At 39.7% G+C, this 21,955-nt stretch overlaps 1 protein-coding gene and 1 long non-coding RNA gene across 14 annotated transcripts in view; one reads left to right on the forward strand and one right to left on the reverse strand.

Moving 5' to 3' along the window:
- Positions 1-21,955, reverse strand: part of LOC123865147 (focal adhesion kinase 1) — a 176,093-nt gene that overhangs the window by 5,905 nt on the left and 148,233 nt on the right. For 9 of the 13 annotated variants that reach the window (XM_045906001.1, XM_045906000.1, XM_045905998.1 and 6 more), the window contains 22 exons: positions 18,009-18,121; positions 12,128-12,312; positions 11,580-11,735; positions 11,077-11,156; positions 10,501-10,657; positions 9,858-10,002; positions 9,442-9,563; positions 9,039-9,122; positions 8,883-8,964; positions 8,555-8,590; positions 7,978-8,100; positions 7,508-7,588; positions 6,805-6,975; positions 6,342-6,474; positions 5,750-5,882; positions 4,898-5,039; positions 4,390-4,594; positions 3,903-4,033; positions 2,700-3,778; positions 1,517-1,633; positions 853-973; positions 196-269 (listed from right to left, as the gene is read on the reverse strand). In XM_045906001.1, coding sequence (XP_045761957.1) covers positions 196-269; positions 853-973; positions 1,517-1,633; positions 2,700-3,778; positions 3,903-4,033; positions 4,390-4,594; positions 4,898-5,039; positions 5,750-5,882; positions 6,342-6,474; positions 6,805-6,975; positions 7,508-7,588; positions 7,978-8,100; positions 8,555-8,590; positions 8,883-8,964; positions 9,039-9,122; positions 9,442-9,563; positions 9,858-10,002; positions 10,501-10,657; positions 11,077-11,156; positions 11,580-11,735; positions 12,128-12,312; positions 18,009-18,069 — 3,618 coding nt within the window. In that variant the 5' untranslated portion in view covers positions 18,070-18,121. Of the gene's footprint in view, positions 1-195; positions 270-852; positions 974-1,516; positions 1,634-2,699; positions 3,779-3,902; positions 4,034-4,389; positions 4,595-4,897; positions 5,040-5,749; positions 5,883-6,341; positions 6,475-6,804; positions 6,976-7,507; positions 7,589-7,977; positions 8,101-8,554; positions 8,591-8,882; positions 8,965-9,038; positions 9,123-9,441; positions 9,564-9,857; positions 10,003-10,500; positions 10,658-11,076; positions 11,157-11,579; positions 11,736-12,127; positions 12,313-18,008; positions 18,122-18,993; positions 19,014-21,955 lie in introns of those variants that run through there. The other 4 variants (XM_045906002.1, XM_045906003.1, XM_045906004.1 and 1 more) reach the window with 4 other exon arrangements.
- LOC123865179 lies at positions 10,727-19,617 on the forward strand. The gene is made up of 3 exons (XR_006795926.1): positions 10,727-10,998; positions 11,490-11,491; positions 19,606-19,617. It is a non-coding gene; the product is annotated as an uncharacterized LOC123865179 (long non-coding RNA).

The following is a 21,955-nucleotide window of genomic DNA, read 5'->3' on the forward strand; positions in this document are numbered from 1 at the left end:
TTTGCATGTTTAACGTGACATAATTATTATGCGTGACGTATCTGTCAGTATGGATAAGCAAACGTCGTGAGTTGAGATCCATTTTGCCTAATTACAGTGTCACATTCTTGTCCTTTTCTTTAATTCTAGTTTTCCAGAAACAGATTGGAATTACTTGAAAGCACATAAATGAACCAAAAATATGCATTTTCTTACCTTATCTTCACTCGGCGTTCTGCTTTCTTTGGGTTTAACTGTATTCGCCGGACTTGTTTCCGACGAATTTGCCGCTGCGGAGAGAAACATAATTGACCATTAATTGTGTCCATTTTTAGACTAAGCAGAAAGAAACTGAATCCCTTAATTTTGTATGAAACTTTTTATTCTCTGCGTCGTTAATTGATTGCAAACTTGGCTTGAATACTTTCGGTTAAAATAAGATATATTTAAATTCCATCCCTGAAGGGCAGAAATGGCATGCCCAAGTTTGTACATACACATACAAAGTCGTATTACATGGACAAATTCGATTCAAACATTAGGTATGTGTGTACAGATTAGTACCCATATTATAAAAGCTAGTTTTTTTTTTTGACGGCCTTGTCCTTCAATTCTGCCGCAACAGATGGACATGAATTTTTGCAAGGATATAGATTATGGAGGACCTGGAGAGTGACATAGGCTACTTTATATTCCGACAAATCAAATCTTTATTTTTAAAAACCTAAATCCACGCGGATGAAGTGGCGGGCATTAGCTAGTTTTATTCAAACAACTTTTGACCATTTATATCGAAAAAAAAACGTTTTAATTATAATTTGGTGTCTTTGTAATCTTTAGGAAGTAGGTCATAATAAAATTGTGATTACTAACCGGAATGCGGTTGACTAGAAGGTTTGCTTTCTTGCGTGCTGGTAGTTTGTGTGACGTCGGGTTTGTTCTCAGCGTTTTCCGCGTCTATGGGAGGCGCTAGCTGCACGTTCGATAGACGTTTCTGTAAGGTATGTGTCACCGCAATCATCTCAAAGACAGAATTGGTACAGTAAAACTCTTAGGTTGAAATGGTGGAGCGCACTTTACTTAGACTTAAGTTTCAGTTTAAACGAGACAAATTTATGCCAGCGGTATAACGCTGTCTCGTTTTAAGTGTCTTAAGTCTGAGCAAAGTCAAAGAGCGCTCTATAGATCTCAACTTTACTGTTACTGGGCATTGTGAGGTCTACATCTCCTAAGGATGCTCCGGTGTCGGGGCGAAACGCGCGTCGAGTGGTGTTGGAATTTGTGTGGTGCTGCGTACCATACAGATTTCGTTGGTTTGGTGGATTATACCAAATTAAGCTTTTATATCATTTTTGTATATCATGGACTTTCGCAAAATAACGCCTGCTTCTATAATACATACAAAACTTATAGTTATGGTCTTATGAAGAACCATAAATAATATGAAGATAACAGTTGTTTAACATAATATTATATGAGGTATAACTTATTCGGTAAAATTGATGGGTCATGAACGATGTCCTCGGGATGGACTTACCAAATTATCCTCTTGCATTTGCAACCATCTTCTGTCCTCCTCACTCTGGTGTTGCTGTCTCGCCAATTCGGCCAACAACCTCCTCTCCACTGCTTGTTCCGTATCGAACTCCGGACTCTATCGCGATATACATAAGGATTATTATCGTGTAAACTGTTACGAACTAACATTGCAGTTAGTAAAACTGACACCGTTTTATACACAAGTTTGTACAAACATTCATAACCAATATATTGTCTAGATCCTCTTATTGCAGTTAATTTGTACCCACGGTTAACATTTGCACAAATATTTGTTGCCAAGTTTCTACCAAGATTGTATTATAGTTATTATTTTATCCCTCTATTACCAATATTTGGACACATTTTTACCAACCACAAAGTTAGTTCTTATAATATTGAAAATACTAATATGAAGAAATCACACTTGAAATTGCTCACACCCAAAACTATCAACGCCTTTTTATATTTAACAAAACGAAGTAAAATACACAATAATCGCAAAAAACAATAATATCATTTTAGACAACATAGCTTACTTTCAAATATACTAAGCGCCAAACAAAACAAAACTTGCCGATCTTTACCAAAATAATAATATTAATACTACATCACAATATGTAGGTACTAATGAATACTTCTGCTGAATATGATGCAAAGCTCAGAAACGAAAATAATAACACGAAAGCCAATTTCATATGTGATTCCTGATTATAAAAAAATATAAAATATAACCAATTCTACCGGAGTACCCAATGGACACAAAATTCTGGAAAAAGAAAAATTGCCACTTATACTATAAGTAAGAACCATGGGGTGGGGAAAGGAACCGGAATGGGGAAGTTTATTTACATTATATATTTTTGTTTAGAAATGCAGTTAGGGGAGATCCCATATAAACCGTCTTTTGGGAGCCATATTTATGTTTCTATGGTTATTTTCCATAATAAAGACGTGACCGTTTGAAACGGCGCAGTTATCGATACGGCCCATCGAGCTCCACCAGCGACGAGCGAGAGGATACTTATATACAAAATAAGAAACTCAAAGTCCACAACAATTCCGGGAGATACTCGAGCATGCGCAAAAAAAAAGAATCTATCTACTGAACCATTGCAAAACAAAAAATAATAATTTCGAAACGAAAATTGCCAATTCATGCTGGTGCAATATCATCAAGTCACCTGCTTCGCGTCGGGCGGCGCGGGCGAGCACTCTTGGCGAGATACAGATATCGGCGCGTCCGTTGCGGGCGCGGGCGGGGCGGCCGCGCGCGCCTGCGCCGGCGAGCCGGCCACGGACGCGCACTGCGCCGACGCTTGCGGCCAACACATCGCCTGCGCGCCTTGAGAGCTGTGCGAGTACGCTTGCTGCACGAACATGGGTTGCACGACGCCCATCGGGGGCGAAACCTGCAGTGGACTCGCCGAGCGGAAGCCTCCCGGAATTTTGGACGCCTGGCCCGATTTCGAAGTGGGAGAATACGGGACGCCCTGAACGACCCCTACGGGAACCCCGTAGGCGGACGGATGGGACGCGGCCATCCCGGACACGACCGGGCGATACGGCTGAGATTTCGATAGGCCGGCCTTATGGGCGGCGATAGCGGCGCAGCTCTTGACGTTATCGCCGCCGAAGTCGTATATCTCTTCGACGAGGGGAGGTTCGGGCTGCTGGCGCATTTTGTTCATGACGCTCATGGCGAGCTGGGCGTTGATGCCGCCCTGGACCGAGAACTGGCCCACGTCCTGGTCGCGGCGCGCGCGCGGCGGCGGGGAGGCGGGCACCGAGTGCTGGCGCGAGAAGGGCGGGATGGGGACGGGCGAGCCGCGCTGGGACAGGCCGCCGCGGTTGCGCTCGAGGGAGCCCATGCGCAGAGGCGCGCGCTCGACGGGCGCGCGCGGGCTGCGCTCGAGAGAGCGCACGCGGCTGGGGTAGGGCTCGACGGCGTCGGGCTCGGGCGCGGGCGGCGCGGCGCACAGGTTGTCGCAGCTGTCGGGCGCGGCGACGGTGCCGCTGATGGCGGGCGCGGGTGGGGCGGGCGGGTCGAGGCGCTGCAGCTGCGTGGCGGGGATGGGACGGGTGTGCAGGGGCGGGTCGGGCGCGGAGGGGTCGGCGAGGTCGACGGCGAGCGTGTTGAATACCGAGGCGGGGGTGGTGTAGGCGTGCGGGTCGGCGCGCGCGGGGTTGTCGCGCAGCAGCTGCGCCAGCACCGCGGGGCTCTGCGCCACGATGTACGTCTGCGGCCCGCCGGACTCCACCGCTGCCGAGATACAAAATCTACATCAATAACAATTACTTTTCTGATAAAAGACAAAACAAGTTGCAGGAAAATTGCTTGCAGGATTTACTGTACATAGTATAAAGAAATGAAATGCTGTCCATACCGGCAGTGAGGTTGGTAGAGGGCCGCGATGGCTTGGGCGGCGGCTCGTCGCCCCACGACGCGGCCGCCACACGCCTGTTCTCGCGCCGCATCGTGTCCCACGCCGTGTTGCGCTCCTCTTGCAGGATCTCACTGAAAAGAAAAACAATCGTATATTACGTTCCAGGCGGAAAATAAAGCAATTTAGGGCCACCTCATCCTTCGAAAGTGATTTTTAAAGGACGGGCCGGTAACCGATGCACTTTAAACTAAACAAGGATGTTAATTGCTATTTCAGCCGAGACAATAAACTAATTAATTCAAGAAAAAACTGCAGTTTTCGTGTTGGAATCCAACATACGAGAGTAACTTTACGATGGATGCGTATGAGAAGAGGGATTCAAGGAGATAGAATGAAGCTTCTTTTTTGCAAAATTAAAACGAAAATATTCTTCTACGAGGCAGAAACAGATCTTTCAAATTACTGACGGGAGGTATAAAATACTTACAAGAGTGTTTCTTTCAACTGGTGGGCAGTGGGTCTTTGGGACGGTTCATACGCCCAACAGCGCGACATGACGGAGTAGAGTCGCGGGGGACAGCGGGGAGGCAGGGCTAGCCTTTCTCCGTTCTCCAGTTTGCCGATCACATCGTTATTCTTTACTCCACTGAATGGTTTTACACCCAGCATTAGTATCTCCCACATGCAGACGCCTAAATAAGAACAAAAATAGACGGGATTAGAAACATTGTGTTTTGTCAATGTTAATAACTCATTCTTCTGCGCTTTAGGGATATATTCGGTCTGCAAGTTTTTTATGAGGAACTTTTGCAATTGAAAAACAGCCGCATGTATATGTTGCACAATGCACACATGTCTACATGAAGCCGCGCAAATAGTACGGAGGTAAAAAACTTGTTTTCATGCTAACCAATATTGCATTTGAAAATTTGTTTTCAAAACCCAAAAATCTTATGTGTAGACAGTGACTTTGTACATGTATGAAGTGCATTTACCAAACATCCAGCAATCCGATGCAGAAGTGAATCGTCGGAAGTTGATAGATTCCGGCGCCATCCATTTTATTGGCAACTTTCCTCTTGACGCTTTGTAGTAAGATTTGTCTTCCACCATCTTTGATAGACCGAAGTCTGCTAACTGGAAACAAACGATACAAATGTTCTTTAATGGTTGGACCGCATTACAGCGGCTCTGCGCAGCGCGTCACTTCGCGTCGAAATATTCTTTAAGCCGCGACGCGCTGTGCAGCGCCGCTCTAGTGAGACATGCACCGTACAAAATTATTGGAACAATATTTTGACGCTTAGTGCCGCGCTGTGCAGCGCTGCGCAGCGCCGCTGTAACGCGGTCCGACGTTACGGGTATTCGTTTTCCAATGTAAACAGGAAGGAAACGATAAGTGTGAACTTCAATGGTAAATGTTTGGGAGTAATAAAAGTTTAAAATTTGAAAATAAAACGTTTTTTGACGTGAAAACGGTACCAGTCGTAACTAGAACTTTATGAGCGCGCGCACGTATCAAGGTAATCGCGGCGAGTATTTTGATCGCCCGGTCGTTTTACCGACCGTGTGTTTCGACCCTACTCAAAATAGAATTTGTAGCTCGATTCCGTAAAACCTGCACCAATAATTCGCCATTGTTGTTACTGGCAAAATTTATGGCATTCTTGTTGCAGCAATGCATTGTAGCCAATAGTGAGCGAGCGTCAACCAATCAGAGGTGATTGCGATCGTGACATGTCATTCTGTCATTCTACCGCAATCGAGCTGCATAAAAACCTATTTCAATAATCGGCTTGGTTACAGGAAGATGGTATAGTTTCCCACAAAAACAAATATTAAGTTACCTTGACACAAGTGGGAGTGGAGACGAGCACGTTCCTGGCGGCGATGTCTCGATGCACGAACTTCTTGCTCTCCAAGTAGCTCAGCGCCGTCGACAGCTGGTAGATGTACAACACTAGCGTGCACGTCTCTAATCTGGAAACAAGACGAATCCGCTGAGTATGGAAATTTTTAATTGGCATTATAGAGGTAGCAAGAATCTCAACAAAAAAAAAGAATTCGACGAGAGTTAAAAAATAAATGCTTGCACCGATTTTCCGGAGGTTTCTAGACCGAATTTCGGTGATTCTGATATTTCTTCATATAAGGGAAACTATCAAGGAAAGCTAATTAAAAATACGATTTTGTGATGTGAAAACTTGCGATTTTGGAGTGGGTAAAAACTTCGAGGTTGCGTCACTGATATGCTTAATAATATTGGCTTTTAAAATTTGTTCCTTAGCGCAACCTATTAAGGTTAAATTTTTAATGGATGTGTCGTGTCAAGTTTGCTCTAAGATAGCTTCCTAATTTTTTTTCATAAAGTTTACACTTCTATCGACAGGCTCCACTGACTGCCAACTTTTTAAGCTTTGTTAAGTATATCAAAGTTACCTGTGAGAATTCTGCTGCAAGTACGCTCTCATCTCGCCGAGCGTGGCCAGCTCCATGACGATCCAGATCGGCGGCGAGCTGCACACGCCTACCAGCCCGATGATGTGTGGATGTGAAAACTGTTGCATGATGTCTGGAAAATAATGATAAAGGGTTTAAACTTGCAGACTAACTACGCAGTTTTGTGCTATGCGCTGTGCTTGGGGCATGTGTTGACCCCTTTTTGAACTTTTTAAAAAAATATGTGGACCCCTGCTCAGATGGGGATTTCGATAGGGAGCAAAGACGCCGTTTGTAAGAGCAAAATGATTGCCCGCAGGTTTGTGCGTGCTTCTGGGGGAGTACAGAGAGTAAAAGTCTTTATTTAGCCTTTGCCTTACCATCTGCCGCCACAAAGACGGCAGGTTTGCTGACGTCAAACTACACCATTTCATCAGTAAAAAAAACAAAGAAAGTGACTCACAAGCTTCTTCCAGAAACTTCTCCGCGGTATCGAGATCAGCATCAAGCTTGCAAGTCTTCACGGCTACGGGTAATACGCACTCGCCTCCCGCGTTGCTTTTGCCTTGTTGCCTTTGTAGTGCCAACTGACGTCGCAATGAGGGGTGGTTTGCCGACGTCACTTTGCATGTACCTGGTTGGAAAATACTACAGATAGTGATCGCGCACGGAGTAGTCCAATCTGAACACGAGGCGTATGACTGCGCAATGTACAAAACAGATCCCAGCGTGGCTTGTATCCTCGGCCGTACATGCGAAGATCGCCATGTTACAAATTCAAATTGGACTACTTGCGTTTAAGTTTTCATATTGAATTGAGGCGGATAAAATTAAGGTGGTAAGGTAAACCTGTATTATTGTACTCTTCAAATGATAAAAGAATGTTCCAAATAGGTGCAGTAGAATAGAATAGAATATATTTTTAATCAAATAAACTTTTACTAGTGCATTTGAATCGTCAAAATAATTTATTTACCACTGGTTCGGAGTGCCGTTCCTACCGAGAAGAACGAGCAAGAAACTCGGCGGTTGCTCTTTTCAGTGGTTACAAAGATTACCCTCCATATATACAACATACTCAGAAAATTGTACTCTTTCTTTATAATATTAGTACAGATATTCTATACTTAACATCAATATAATATTACCAATACCATGCAACTAACCTTTATGCACGTCTCCGAATTGTCCTTCACCAATGATACCGGTCAATTCAATTTGATTACGCACCAATTCGTAGTCGCGAACTGTAAACAAAAATATGAATATTTTTTTAATTAAATTTTTGTAAATTCTTTCAACAATTTTCTAAAGAAAGTCTAAAATTGGCTAAAAACATTAAAATGAACAGGAAGACTCAAGAAAGTTGGATAAAGGTGATAACACACTATAATGCACAAGATATCAAGTAACGCATATGTATGAACAAAATCTTTTAGCCCCGAGTGACACAACTGCCAAATTTCATGACTTTTAGGTCAACAGGAAGTACCCTACAGGTTTTCTTGACAGACAGACAGACAGACGGACAGACGGAACAATGTGATCCTATAAGGATTCGGTTTTTCCTTTTGAGGTACGAAACCCTAAAAATAATGGGAAAATATTATAATGGCATAGTATTTTGAGTTAGTACCTGCCGGCGTCGAATAGTCCGCATCGTCGTCGACGATTTCGGCGTAGTCCTCCGACAGAAGTGTGGCGGTGTTCGCTTCCCACGAGCTCGTCTTGCCTTCCGACGAGCTACTGCTCATTTCCGCTGCAATATGAGTAGAGACATTCATTTTTAAGAATATTTAAGGCTTCTCGTTTAGTTGAAATAGTTTTTAAGGTAAATGCGCCGTGCGGGAGGGGTGACACTTGACAGTTGATAAAATAATGAAGTCACCGTCACCTCTCCTCACCATGCAGCTATCTCGGGAACCTATAAAAGGTAAGGAATACCTCGGGGTAGGCCTATAAAAGAACTTTTCATAATTTTCATACGTACCAAATAATAAGAGAATAAGCTGGCCATTAATAAACAAACGAAACCCCTAAGTTCGGAAAATTTTGTCAAAAGAGCAGCCTACCTATTATTTAAACAATAACACGAAATGGAGTTATGTGTCCGATACAGTTACTGGCTTCGCTTATATAAATACGATTTTCATTCTTTAGTCTGTGCCTTTCTGTGAGTTATATTTTTTAACGTCAAAAATAAAGGAACTTACTTTTGCACTGACAGTTCAGTGTCTTCCAAATGGTTGCTTGAAAATAAATTAATAAAAATTACCAAGTGACAAAATAATCAAGTAAATCAAATTCCATCTTTTTATTGGAAAAACAAATCCAATAACGTATGGAAAAGTTAAAGATGATAATGACGCTACATCATTAATTGTACTTCAATCTCTAACACTGATTGGTTCACAATTAGGTAGTTATCCTTTTCACAATATTCCTGCGGAAAAGGATACAACTAATTTGATTTACTTAAGAGATTAGTGCATAATAAAATAAGCATCTTGGTGTGACTAATAATAAAAGTGATATACTTACTCGTTCTATTCCAGAGTGAGGTTTGTGAATCTGTCACTAATCTACAATAGCCGTCTACTAAATCTGCTAAGCTTTCTGCAGCCTGAAACAAATATTATTTTTACCATTTTGATGAAATTTTTAGAAATTTTCAGAAGAAAACATCAAATGACTTACCTCAACACTGCTGCATGTAATAGTTAACGTTTCTGTAGCGCCTTTCACTCTCAATTGTAGCGCCGCCTTTCCACATGAGCTCGTCTGAAATAAACATTTTAATTTTAGTATAAAAAAATCCAAATATAACTAGTCATCATAAGTAGATATAAAGAAGAAAGATGTCAATACCAAGATGACTGCCTTGCAACACCCCTGTAATTATTTTTAAATATTTTGATATTATTGTTTTTGTACAATTAAGTAAGGTAAAACCAATTGTCCAATTATAGTTTAATAGATAATAATTAATTATTAATATTTAAGCAAAAATCACAAGGTTTATTGTGGTGTAAGTAGTCGAACGCTTTACTGGATTCAGAAATAACAAATTAGTATTATATTCGATAGGTACATTTTTTACCTGCGAATTTGACTGCTGCGTGCAATTGGATTTTAAGGTTTGAACCGCTACAATATCACTGAAAGACGCGATCTTCGTGTAGGTGGGGGGCTCGCCTGCTTTGTGCGATACGTATGATATATCTGCAATAAAAGAATTGGCTTGATTATGAAGTTACGTTAATGTTTGATCTGTTATTAAATTCATTCTTGAAAGTGTGATATCACATTAAAAACTAGTATGTTCACAAATGACTTGAGAATATCAAGAATAATGTTGAACACCAAATCGCTACTAAGAAATTAATCCTAGCAAGCAAGAGAAGATGATTACTACCAACAGAAGATGTTTAAGGTTGACAAGCATTTTTGTGTTATTAGTTATTACTGTAGTAATGCTACGACTCTAAAAAGGATTCTTCTTTCTATTATCCTTACCTATATCAGGTCCTATCGCCAGCTCGACAGGTATCGCCCAGCCGGAGCCGAGCGCGCCCGTGAACGTCTCGCGATCGTATCCGTAATGCGTGTGCATCGTTTCCAAATACTTCAGCATGCAGTCGGTGTCACTTAAGTTTGCCACCTAAAAATAGATAGACATTTCGTTTCAAAGTAATTTCCAACCGTACTTTTTATTACACAATGATAAGAGCAATGATAAGAGTTTTCTTTAATAGTATTTTTCTTAAGGCTCATAAGACCCCATCACTTTCTCATCTTTTTACCCAACTGCGGCAAAGCCAAAAGGAAAGGTAATGATTTTAGCAGTCTATATAATATGTATATATGTTTGTATCCAGATTCTGTGTGTTCCATAGAGCCTAAACTACTGGGCCGATTTCGCTAGAACATGCTAGATATTTTTTTTTTTTTTTTTGAAAAAGATGAGAAAGTGATGGACAAGATAAATAAGCCTTAATAGCTGTTAAGGTTTAGACGGCAAATTGAAAGGTTTAACCTCCTAAGGTCCTAAGTTATAACTATTGCCATACCAGTTCCTGGTACAAGCTTTTTCTTTAGTTGGAGAGTAAATTCGGTATATTAAAGAGTCTTCTGTATGTTCTTTAAAGAGAAAATGTACCTTTTTGAACTGCTGCTGTATCGCCTTCTTGAGCACTTTGGGCTTGATCGCGTCGAGCACGGACTTGGGTAGGAACTTGTGCAAACCAAACTCTTTCTCCAGGTACTCTATGTTGGACTTCTTGTCCAATGATATCTGCATGTCTTTGCAGAAGTACCTTTAAAAAAAAGAACATAATACTATGATTACAGTACTACCCACTTTTATAAGTTACGCCAATGTACCTGCGCAGAAATATAATTTTTAATTGGAGCGAAAACATTTTAGCCAATCATAGCGCGCGTCCGTCCACTATTGATTGTTGTCTACGCGCCATGTTCTGTACACGCAAATTATGAGCGAGATAGCACGAGTCTTTGTCGTTCTTGTGTTTAAATCTTAACGTCAAGCAATAAGGTCTGTATTTCATTGGTACATTCGGTTATATTCGGCGTTAGGTTGCGCTTCTCTGCGCAAACGAATTTTGCCGATACGAGTTATAAAAGTGGTAGTATAAGTGTCAAAGTGGTAGTCAGCTATTTTTTATTAAAGGCGCCATTTGATAGTATAGAGAGTATTTTGAATAGAAATACTTACTTTATTTCTAAACAACATATTTGTATCGCCAATTCTTGATCTACCATTTGGTGATTGGCATTGAGGTAGTCGTGTCGAACCTGTAAATAAGACCAATATCAATTAGTAAAGTTAGCAGATAACCAAATGAATATGGTAACAGTGTCTCTAATTTACCATTGGGTTTAACTAAAGGAGATATTAGACCATAAAATAATGCAAAATAAAAAGGGAATGGTTCGGGACGAGGACTCTCCAGGGAACATAAAGGTCTCAAACCAAATCTAACTATATCAATATTTCCCAAAGAATCCCTAATTTTTTTCGGGATAAAACAACCTTATATGTTAACCCGGAGTATCAGCTACCACTGTACTTTTAATTTAAATATGTTCAGAAGTTTTTGCGTGAAGCGCGCACATATAGGCAGACAGACGTACAGACAGATAGACATAGAAAAATTAAAAAAAAATTGTTTTGGTGTCTACATCGATGTTAATGTTTGACAATGATGATATAAATACCTGATCGTAATAATAATGGAAGGTGACGCGGTCCGAGTCGCACAGGTCGCGAAGGTTGGCGGGCAGGTAGCGCACGCGCAGCTCCAAGCGCCATTCACTCGCCGGCCACTTCGCCAGCAGCTCGGATACTGGCGTGTCCTGGTGTATCCAGCGGATCTAGAAAATCGAAGATTTAGTGTAAACTAATTTTAAGGGGCTAAAGCGAATAGATAATGTCCATAACATCCCGGCAAACTAAGGTTAGAACTGATGTGATGAGCCTCTAAGCGTGATACTCGTGGAAAATATGAGGACTTCAAGAATTTGTCTAAAACTCCATTGTAACAACCCTGCAAACAGCTGATCGTGGAAATGAACTCGTAATAAACTTTTGGGAACTCGAAAAACCGTTTGAACGTTTGTCAAGTAGCAGAGACAATGAAAGAGTCACCACGCGGCGCAAGATCATGGCATGTGGAAGTCCCTACAAGAGGCCTACTTACGTCTATCAGTGTACTTCTATTGATAATGATAATGATGATGATTTATCTTCTTGATAATGATGATACCTTGCCAGTAGTGAGCCTCCTCGCCCTTAAAGCGTAGCACGAAGTGTACACCCGGTCGCCCGCCGCAAGCCTGGCGGCGAGGCACCGTAGCACAGAGCGCACGTCCTCGTCGACTGATGCCCTTACAACGTTAAAGCCTCCGTTCGGAAGGTGGACCTTTAACATTGACGGGTCTGTTGCCGCTCCTGGAGAAGAAAAAAGAATGTTCAATTTCTTTGCCATTATGACAATTACCACTGTCCACGTAATATGCACTTTTTGAACATATCGATGTTCAATCACTCTTTGAATATAGAATAAAAAAGAAAAGATATTACTCAAATAAACTTTTTAAAGTGCTTTCGAATCTTCAAGTGAATCTACTACATATTTAGAATTTTTTACTACAGATTTAGAATTAGAACAGATATTTGTGAGAATAAATATTAGGTATTCGAAAGCGGAGCGACAAAATATGTAGGTATGTTATGATTAAGTAACTATCAGAGAGTACAGGACACGCTAAAACGTACAGGTAAGTATATGATCCAGCATAATGGAAAAGTGACCAAATATTTAGTACCGTTTTATATGGAATGGTTTTTAAAAGATGGTACCCGTATAAAGTATTCCATATCAAGGATGCCGTTAAATATTAGGTTTCTTCCCACTAAATATTATGTTATTTAAAGTCTATCTACAGTTACAGAAATAATCAAAAATTGTAGCTCTCAATAAGGCTTTTGAAACAATAACAATTAAATTAATTATTGTATAAATAGCAGAACAGACCACATAGTAAAGTGGTAAAACGCAATTGTCAATACAGCTTTAATTATGCAACGTTGCCATGGCGGTAATTAAAGCGGTAAATCATTTATGTACATCGTAATTATAATGACGTCCTTATACCTTATTTAGTTAATCCTTCTACTTGTAATGATAAGGATAACGTCACTATGTAACGGAATATTATGTTATTCTTAATTTAGAGAGAAACCCTATATGGAATAGTAAACTTGTTTTGATAAATTTTAATATGCATGATTTATTATTCATGAGACGTTAACTAACAAGGAAAATACATCATTAGGAAAAATTCAATCGCTTCACGGAAGATATTTTGTGCAAGTCATCTATCCATACGAAATTGATGATAAAATGGAGACTGATTAGAGATGAAACTAAATGTTTCTTTGTCAATTATAGACTGATATATGAGATTTTAATGTTAATCCGTACACTAAGATTAATCACAAGTTTCGACTAAATTGACGGGTCAAGCTCTAGTTATCTTGGTGTACGATCAGTAACGGTATGGCACAGTAGTTCTTGAATTCCACGAACATGTAATTTGTATGCGTTCGATTTCAACCTGCTAAAGTTTTGACCCAATCGGTTCCATGATTTTGCATCCTAATACTAATAATATTACAAATGTGAAAGTCTAGATGTTTGTTGCTCCTTCATTCCACATTGGCCGAACTGATTTGGTTATTTGGAGATACGAGGCTCACTTATACGCTGAGTTAACACATATTCTACTTTTTAACCCGGAAAACGAGTTTCCGCGGGATTTTTAAAAGCATATAGGCCTTACACACATAAGACAATAATAATAGTTAGACAAACTTTTATAATTGCGGAAATTATAGGTAGCTACTGCTAATTATATCATTCGAAGTAAGTAAGTACAGTTATAAACTAATATTTAATGTATTGTTTTATAAGCTTAACTCATTCATAGCTATGTCACAAAATCCAATTAGGTATCTGTCTTTCAAAGCGTAGCTATTGTCCGGACAGTATTGCTGGAACTTTGAACTGTTACGATATTGCACCATGTCTTTAGCTATTAGCTATGTAAATAAAAAGGCGTGCCTATTTTCGCATACCGACTTCTTGGAACGTCGTCTCGGCGGCGTCAACAGTCGAGTCAACAAAAAACTCAATTATCATTCACCACCCACTTCAGCCATCCCGCGAACAAATCGTCTTGGAAGTATTTAAATGTCTTATTTATCACTATCTGGAAGCACATGATTCAAATACTCAACATGCAAATTATGAAGCTCGTTGAATAATCAAACAGCCGTTGTAAGTAGAACTCGGCTAAGTAATGCACGGAAGGTTTTAATGTGACACTTGGTTAGCGGAAAATCTTGGTTGGGCGAATTTCCCAGCACCTTGTTGTCGGAAAATGGTAGTAGTTGGTTTTCTTTGAGGAAATTAAATCGGCGACCTTACTGGTGAAACATCGAATCAATTTCCTCCAACTCTTTACCAGTGACGGAATGTGATAAGTCCTTGGTGAATATAACAAAAATTGGCTAAAAAGGATTCTGCTCAATTAAAAAAGCTGCAATATCTTAATAATTGTCGAGCATTTATAGAGTTCAGCGGCGAAATTGTGTTTATTTGTTGATTTGTCCTTCAATCACGTCGCAATCGATTAAGGATCGTCATGACTTTTGCGTGGATATACTTAGATAAAGCCTTGGAGAGTGACATAAGTTACTTTACATATATGATCTATCCCGGAAATCAAAGAGTTCCCACTTCCAAAAGGATTTTAAAAACCTAAATTTACGTTAACGAAGTCGCAGACATTAGCTAGTTTCTTCATAATATAATATCCAAAAGGTTGCCTGAAAGATTTTACTTTTTTTTGCGATAAATGCTTGGAAAGCATATTAAATGCTGAGGCTGATAAAGTGGTTATTTTTAAAGGAAAATTATCTCCAAAATTTCATGTTTTGTCTGTCAGTCTATAGTAAGGATTTTATAAAGTAGATGCAAAACATGATCGGAAAATTAATTCACAGAGTTTTCCTAGGTATTATGGCAGTGTAATTAATTGAAGTTAATACGAAATGACGTATGTTAATTGAATGTGTATGAATTTTACCGATGACGAGCTATTGCTGATAACAGGTAAATTGTTCTGGGGTTCCCTTTACGCTTACTCTCTTATATGCATGGGCCAGTATCAATGCATGTAAATCTCTTTCAGAACCAAATTGACTGGGTCCTGATTTTCTGCGACATATAATTCTTCATGCAAAAATGCATTTTGAACAATCTTTATAAAAAAGTGTCGATTTAGTAGGTCGCTATGAACATATTTACAGTTTTAATATTATTATGAATCAAAGAACAAAGTGGTAAATACGAGTAGTCTTTAAGATGTGGATGCTCTCATAGTATATAACAACGTTCTCAACGTTCAACAGGGTTTCAAATTTTAAACACTAAAAAAAATGAAGGACTTCGTCTATGTTGGTGTTAGCTGGCGGGCGTGCTCTGCCTTTTTGGAGTGTTTTTTTTTGTTAAAACTGACTACAAAGCGCTCTAAGCGCGCGTGCGTATGTCGGCGAGCGCCGGCACAGACGGGGTCCATACTTGTATAGTTTTCCTAACTTGTTACAAATAACTACAAACTTGACATTGGCTAATCTTTGTAAAGCCAGACGAGAGAGAAAAAAAAAATTAAGAATCTAAGTATTATAAAAAGCAATTAAGAAAAAGTTTGTATACAAATAATTTAAGTAAGGTTGAATTGGGTTGCGATTTCAAGCTGAATGTTGTAAGTAGCGCATTTCGTGGTCCGTAACAAGCAATTAGTGTAATGACGGAAATTCTTTTCAGGCCATTTCCATGTTTTTACACGACTTTGTACGTAGCAAGGTATAGCAACCATTAACCATAAGGACACCAGAATCTTAAGTAAATTGCGCCCAGAAACTTACCATATACCGATTTCAGGTTTTCGTACCCAATACTTCTTTAAATACAGTTCAAATTAGAGAGATATACCTAGATAGCAATCCAATTTTCGGCAAAAATCGAGTCTTTGCGTTAATTGTTCATGCGATGGTTGTTTTTTCAAAAGCAATATTAATTTATCAACTGGAAAGGGATTGAGATCTACTGTTTACTGATCACTACGTTATGCCATTGTTGCTGTAAAAATATCTTCATAAGCAGTGTCTTTTTATGAGTAACCTAACTCTGATCTAGTGGTACTCATATTCAAGTTCAAATCGTCAAAGGGTTGTGGTGGGAAATATCTTTAATCAGAAATGAGGAGATCCTTAGAAGAACCAGAGAAACCGACATAGCTCAGCGGGTTGCGAAGCTGAAGTGGCAATGTACAGGGCACATAGTTTGAAAAAGCGATAGACTTTGAGGTCCCAAAGTACTGGAATGGCGACCTCGCACAGGAAAGCACAGCGTTGGAAGGCAACCCCACTAAGGTGGTCGGACTAAATTAAGCGAGTCGCAGGGAGCCGCTGGATTCAGGCGGCGCGGTGCGGAGCAAGACCGTGGCATATGGAAGTCTCTACAAGAGACATATGTCCAGCAATGGACGTCTATCGGTTAATGATGATGATGAATATCCTCAAACTACACGCCAGATCTTCGCCTGGTAAAAACTAAAAAGCGGGACAGCGGGATGCGTAATGAAACTTTATGTGCAGTTCATGCGGGTGAAGCCAGACCGGGTCGATAGGCCATAAATTATGGCTATCAGTGCGGCACACCACCATAACTCGCTCATATTATGCATTCTGTCAGAATTATTCATGAGCATGTCCTTTGAGTGGACAGGCGTTATCTAATATCAATCGTTTGTTTACAAAATAACTATTACAGAAAACAGCGTTACTGTACTATGATTGTAAGGCAGACAACGCACAGCTTAAGCCGCTGAAAATAGAAACTTGCCAGGACATACCTACTCGTATTTTAAGATTAAGTGATACATAATATTATTTCAAACTAGAAAGATTTGAACTCAAGTTATGCCGCGATTAGAGTGATTTTCTTATATTAACGTAATTGTTTATTTTATGGACCAGAGTCAGAGAATATTATGACTGCTTAATATATAGTTACCACTATGTAAATAATTCGGATATGATGAAAAGACTATACCTTCTTAGTACGATTCAGATATTCTTTCTTTTCTTTCTTTCTTCTCTCTGGGCTGGTTTCCGCACTTAAAAATTTAGATATTTAGATAGTTATCGGGTGTGTTTTGAATGTTTTTGTCAAAACAAAAACGACGAGCCAAAATACTTCTACAAAACCTCTCTCTGTTAAGCAGCGAGGTTTTGCACAGCAAAATATTCAACCAATCTTCTAATATAATGGGTAGAAAAAAACTGCTAACCAATCTTCAACCAATTCCGATTATTTTATTCACACCTACATCTTTTAAAAACCCCCATGTTTTGAGATCGGATAAAAGGCACATCTAGATTAACCTCCACGCCATGAGTTTACGGAAAGTAAATAAAAAGGCCTTGAAGTGAAAGTGAAACCTTCCCCGCGCCCACTTGATAAATCCGCGTCGAGTTTTAATGAAGGCGCACTTGTCACTTAAATTTTCATGTCAAAGGTAATTTGATGACACTCTTTTGCTCACAATATCCTGGAGCGTGTTGTCAGGTACGCCGTATGACCTAGATGAGGAAAGCGTAAACATTTAACGAGTGTTTTAAAAGCGACGTTGCCACGATCGGAAACTAGGTAATTACTCGTACCTTGATTGTAGTTCGCTATCAAGTCTTGGAATCGGAATAACTCTGTGAAGTTTTTTTGGGGACTTATTTACCATCCTAAGGATGTATTGCCACGTTTTGAAGACTTCTGATATAAATTTTAATGCTGACCAGCTAGTAAAACTTAACGGAAACAAATTCTTTGTAGAAACCTATTAATTTGAAGCTATTTAAATAGTGAAAATTCTTTAGTTTATACTCATAACACGGTCATTTCTCGGCGGATTACTTTTAGTTTTCGCGGTTTCATTTTTTATAATTACAATAACACCCGGGTATCGATCTTAAAAGGATTGGGTACAATATCAAGTCAAAAAGCAGAAGGTATTACTCACCATGCGCCGGCGCCGGTGTCGCATGCCGCTTGGGCGAGCCGCCCTGCGGCGTGGACTGCATCGCGCGAGCTAGCGGGCCCTCGCCGCAGCGCCCGCCGCCCTCCGGCTCATGGCTGCAAACAACAAAAATATAATATAAGTATTAAGTAGGTATACTTCGATTTAATCATTTTGGTAGCTGAGAAGTGAGCTGCGAGAGCGGGCCGGCGCAGGTACGCATAGATAGTTACGGAAAATATAGTAGCCTCCCGCGCACTGGGCGACCACGATTGCAACCATAGTTGCAGTGACCAACGTTTTACGTTATATCATATTCAACAACGCACACTACGCGACCGCGATCAAGTTGAAAAACGTTGGTCGCTGCGACGATATAGTCGCGTCGCTGGTCGCCTAGTGTGCGGGAAGCGAAACCGTCCTGCAACTCGCTGGCAACGCAACTTATGACTGTTCTCAGCTGCCAATAAGTTTGTACTTTAACTGAAACTTAGGGACAAATTTCAGGAACCCATGCTTCTTTGAAAAATACTTTCTTTCTAAATACAGACATTTTTTTTAAATATGTTTGGCACATTATCTGAATATGCATTTACCCCACAAACGAATTAACTACGACAAATAAGGGGAAACATTATGCTGTGTACAACAGTAGATATAGTTCAAGGGGTGAGGATTGTACCTATTAAAATTCTGTCTTATAGCTGAAGGCATCGATCCCACAGAACAAAGTTTTATTGTTTTTCTAAATGAGTAGGACGGCTTAAAAAACCATTCTCTACTAGATTACGATCAGTGAAATCAGTGGTTCGTTATGCGAGGAATGTATACAGTTACTGGCATTTAGTATTTTCAGAACATATTATTTCCGTAGCAAATCCAGGTTAAGAATCATCAATCGTAGATGTCGAGAATAGTTTAGCTCTAGAGAACTAGGTCCATTGCGTATTTAAGAGCATAAAAGTGGAGGTGCTCTATATTATATTACCTTTGAGAGTTAAATCGCACGAAGCACAGAAGGAAATCAAACAAGAATATCTAATTTAAGGAACATTTATGAGGCCATAAACCTGCTATTTTTATCACTTTACGCTTCCGTTTTAAGTATCACTTTAATAAAAGTTGTGTCACTGCCACGCTATAAGCTACTTGGCTTTTGTAGCAAACAATTCAGATCTTAAGCGTGCTCTTCACGGCGTGAAGCAACAAAGCATTTTGCCGACAGTGGTGTGCACAGGGTTTGAGTATAGGTATTAAATAAATACCATTTATATTTCTGAATTTACTATTAAACTAGGGTAAGCCCTAAGCAGTGCTTTAATGCCTATATGACCTGCCGTTACCTAGTGGAGGGTCTCCCAACGATGCGTGTTCCGGTGTGAGATCGCCATTTCAGCATCTTAGGACCCCAACGTCTAACGGTATTTCGAACTACGAGTACCTATGTGCCCTGCCACTTTAGTTTCGTAACCCGCTGAGTTATGTTGGTTAATCTGGTTCTCTCTACGGATCTCCTCATTTCTGAATAATGCCGATAATGATGCCGTTCACGGGGTGCTCAACGGCTCGCATGCGAGTGAGTACTGAATTGGGGCATTAGAGAAACTTTGTTTTTTTTTTCAGATTTTGAAAATGTAGGTACAACAAGACCATAAAACACAACCCAAAACGCAATCGAACTATGGTTAGGTGGATGGTGTAACATTTGGAAACATTCTCAAACGTTTTTGGGGTGATCGTGAAAAATAAAGTTTCGAATACGAGCAATGAAAATCAATACAGATATAGAGACAATATTTCATCGAAATAATATTGTATCAAATACATAAAATACATACAAAATTTCACTGTTCACACATGAACGCCATTGTTCTGGTCAATACTCAATACATAGGCTTCGTTTTAATTATCCACAGACCAGTGGCTATGTGCACTGTGCGGCCACAAGTAAGGGACGTGAGGGTGATCTCTCCACCCCTCCGCCCTACCCTTCCCCGCCGCTGAAGGGGTATCCCCCGGTCATCGATTGCCAGCATTCGGCGCATGCAAATGCACACGTGCATGTGAAACGACTGACAGCCCTTTTAGTAGGTTTTGTTAAAAAATGTCGCCATTGTGCGAAATGGAGGCCGATAGTTAAATATTGGATGCGTACTTATGCCTCGGTCCAACGACCGAGGCATAAGTACACCGAGGTATCGGTTTTACATACGATATTACGAATTTGGATGTCATCTAAACCTCAGGCATCCTACTAATTTTAGGATTGCAAAAATGAATTAGGTACACAAGACGATATGAAGTGATATAACTTTTATCTGACTAACAATCGAGTAAATAATACTAAATACATAATAATCAATCAACATTCAAAACTAACTGTAAAAAGTCAAATTCATCACTTTTAATGAATCAACATTCAAACTCAAAACAATCACAATAAATATACATATACTTTTATAGAAAGAATGCGTCACAAAAAAGGAAATGCCTGGGTAGGTATATTATATCTGGTTACAAACGTGAATGAAAACACGTAAGCTCACTCGAGAGAATCCGATTTATTTTATCGGATCAATGCTATACAATTTAAAAAGTAAACAAACGGCGAAATACAGAACGCGTAGGAGTGAGAGAGGTGTAACGTGTTATAATTTGTAGAGCAAGCTTATACTTGTTAGATATGCAATGAATCATAATAAGCTTGGCAATGAGCTAATGAATGAGCTTGATTTTGTAACGATTGCACATTTAGCATGTGATCAACAGCAATATTGTGAGGTTGCTCTACTTAAATATGAAGAAATAGGATTTTTAGGATAGCAAGTCAACCCATCGCCGGCTCATTACTGAGTAAAGTCTCCTCGAAGAATGTGAAGGGTTTGGCCATAGTCTACCATGTTCACACACCATTGAGAATATTATAGAGAACTCTCAGGTATGCAGGTTTCCTCACGATGTTTTTCTTCACCTTTGAAGTAAGTGATATTGAATTTCTTAAAACGCACTTAACTTTGAAAAGTTAGAGGTGATAGATTGAGGTTCATATAGAGAATCGAAACTTTAAAAAACTAACTAACTGTCATATAGTGATAGATATTATACAGTATACAAGAAGAATAGTTTCTAATTTTAATTAACTTAAGGTATTATAAAAACGATATCTGAGAACTACTGCAACTACCTACTTCGGTTTAGTGTACTTAATAAAGTTATTTATCATAATAAAATCAGCGCAAAGGTCGCGAAGGATAACAGGCATTAAGATTTCGATTGAAATTAGCACATTTATCGTGGGTTGAGGACCTCAATGTAGATCGCAGTAAAGATGATAACGCTATCGTGCCTACGACATGATGTGAGTAGGTTGTGTATAATGATGCAATTAGTATGAAACTATTGTTGAATTCATGTTGCACAAAATATGTCCTACTTTTTACCCAACTGCGGCAAAGCCAAAGGAAGGGTTCTGATTTTAGCAGTCTATGTATGTATGTATGTGGGTATGTGTGTGGGTATGTATGTGTGTTCCACCGTAGCGCCTACATAGACTGCTAAAATCATAACCCTTGCTTTTGGATTTGCCGCAGTCGGGTAAAAAAGCTTTAAATAATATAACAACTCTAGCAGTATAAATTAGTGCTTCTAGTTCGGAACAAATTCAATAGAATTTTTCTTCAGCATCCTAAACACGCTGCCCCATCATTGTCACATTCGTCCGCCACTATCCGTAAGCAAATTCCGCTAGATTTGTCCCTAGCCTTATTCATAGATTGCTACTATTCCATAAATAGAACGGAAAATGATAGCGTTATAAAGTTAAATGCATTTTTATAGGTATATATTCATAGTAGGTACCGACAAAAATTTATGTTTGACTGCGAAAATACGAAGCATACAAAAACTGTTTAAACTTCTACCAAAAGTTAAATTACAACTAGTCCCAGCAC

This window comes from Maniola jurtina, chromosome 5, assembly GCF_905333055.1.
Source record: "Maniola jurtina chromosome 5, ilManJurt1.1, whole genome shotgun sequence".
In the NCBI taxonomy this organism is placed as follows: Eukaryota; Metazoa; Arthropoda; class Insecta; order Lepidoptera; family Nymphalidae; genus Maniola; species Maniola jurtina.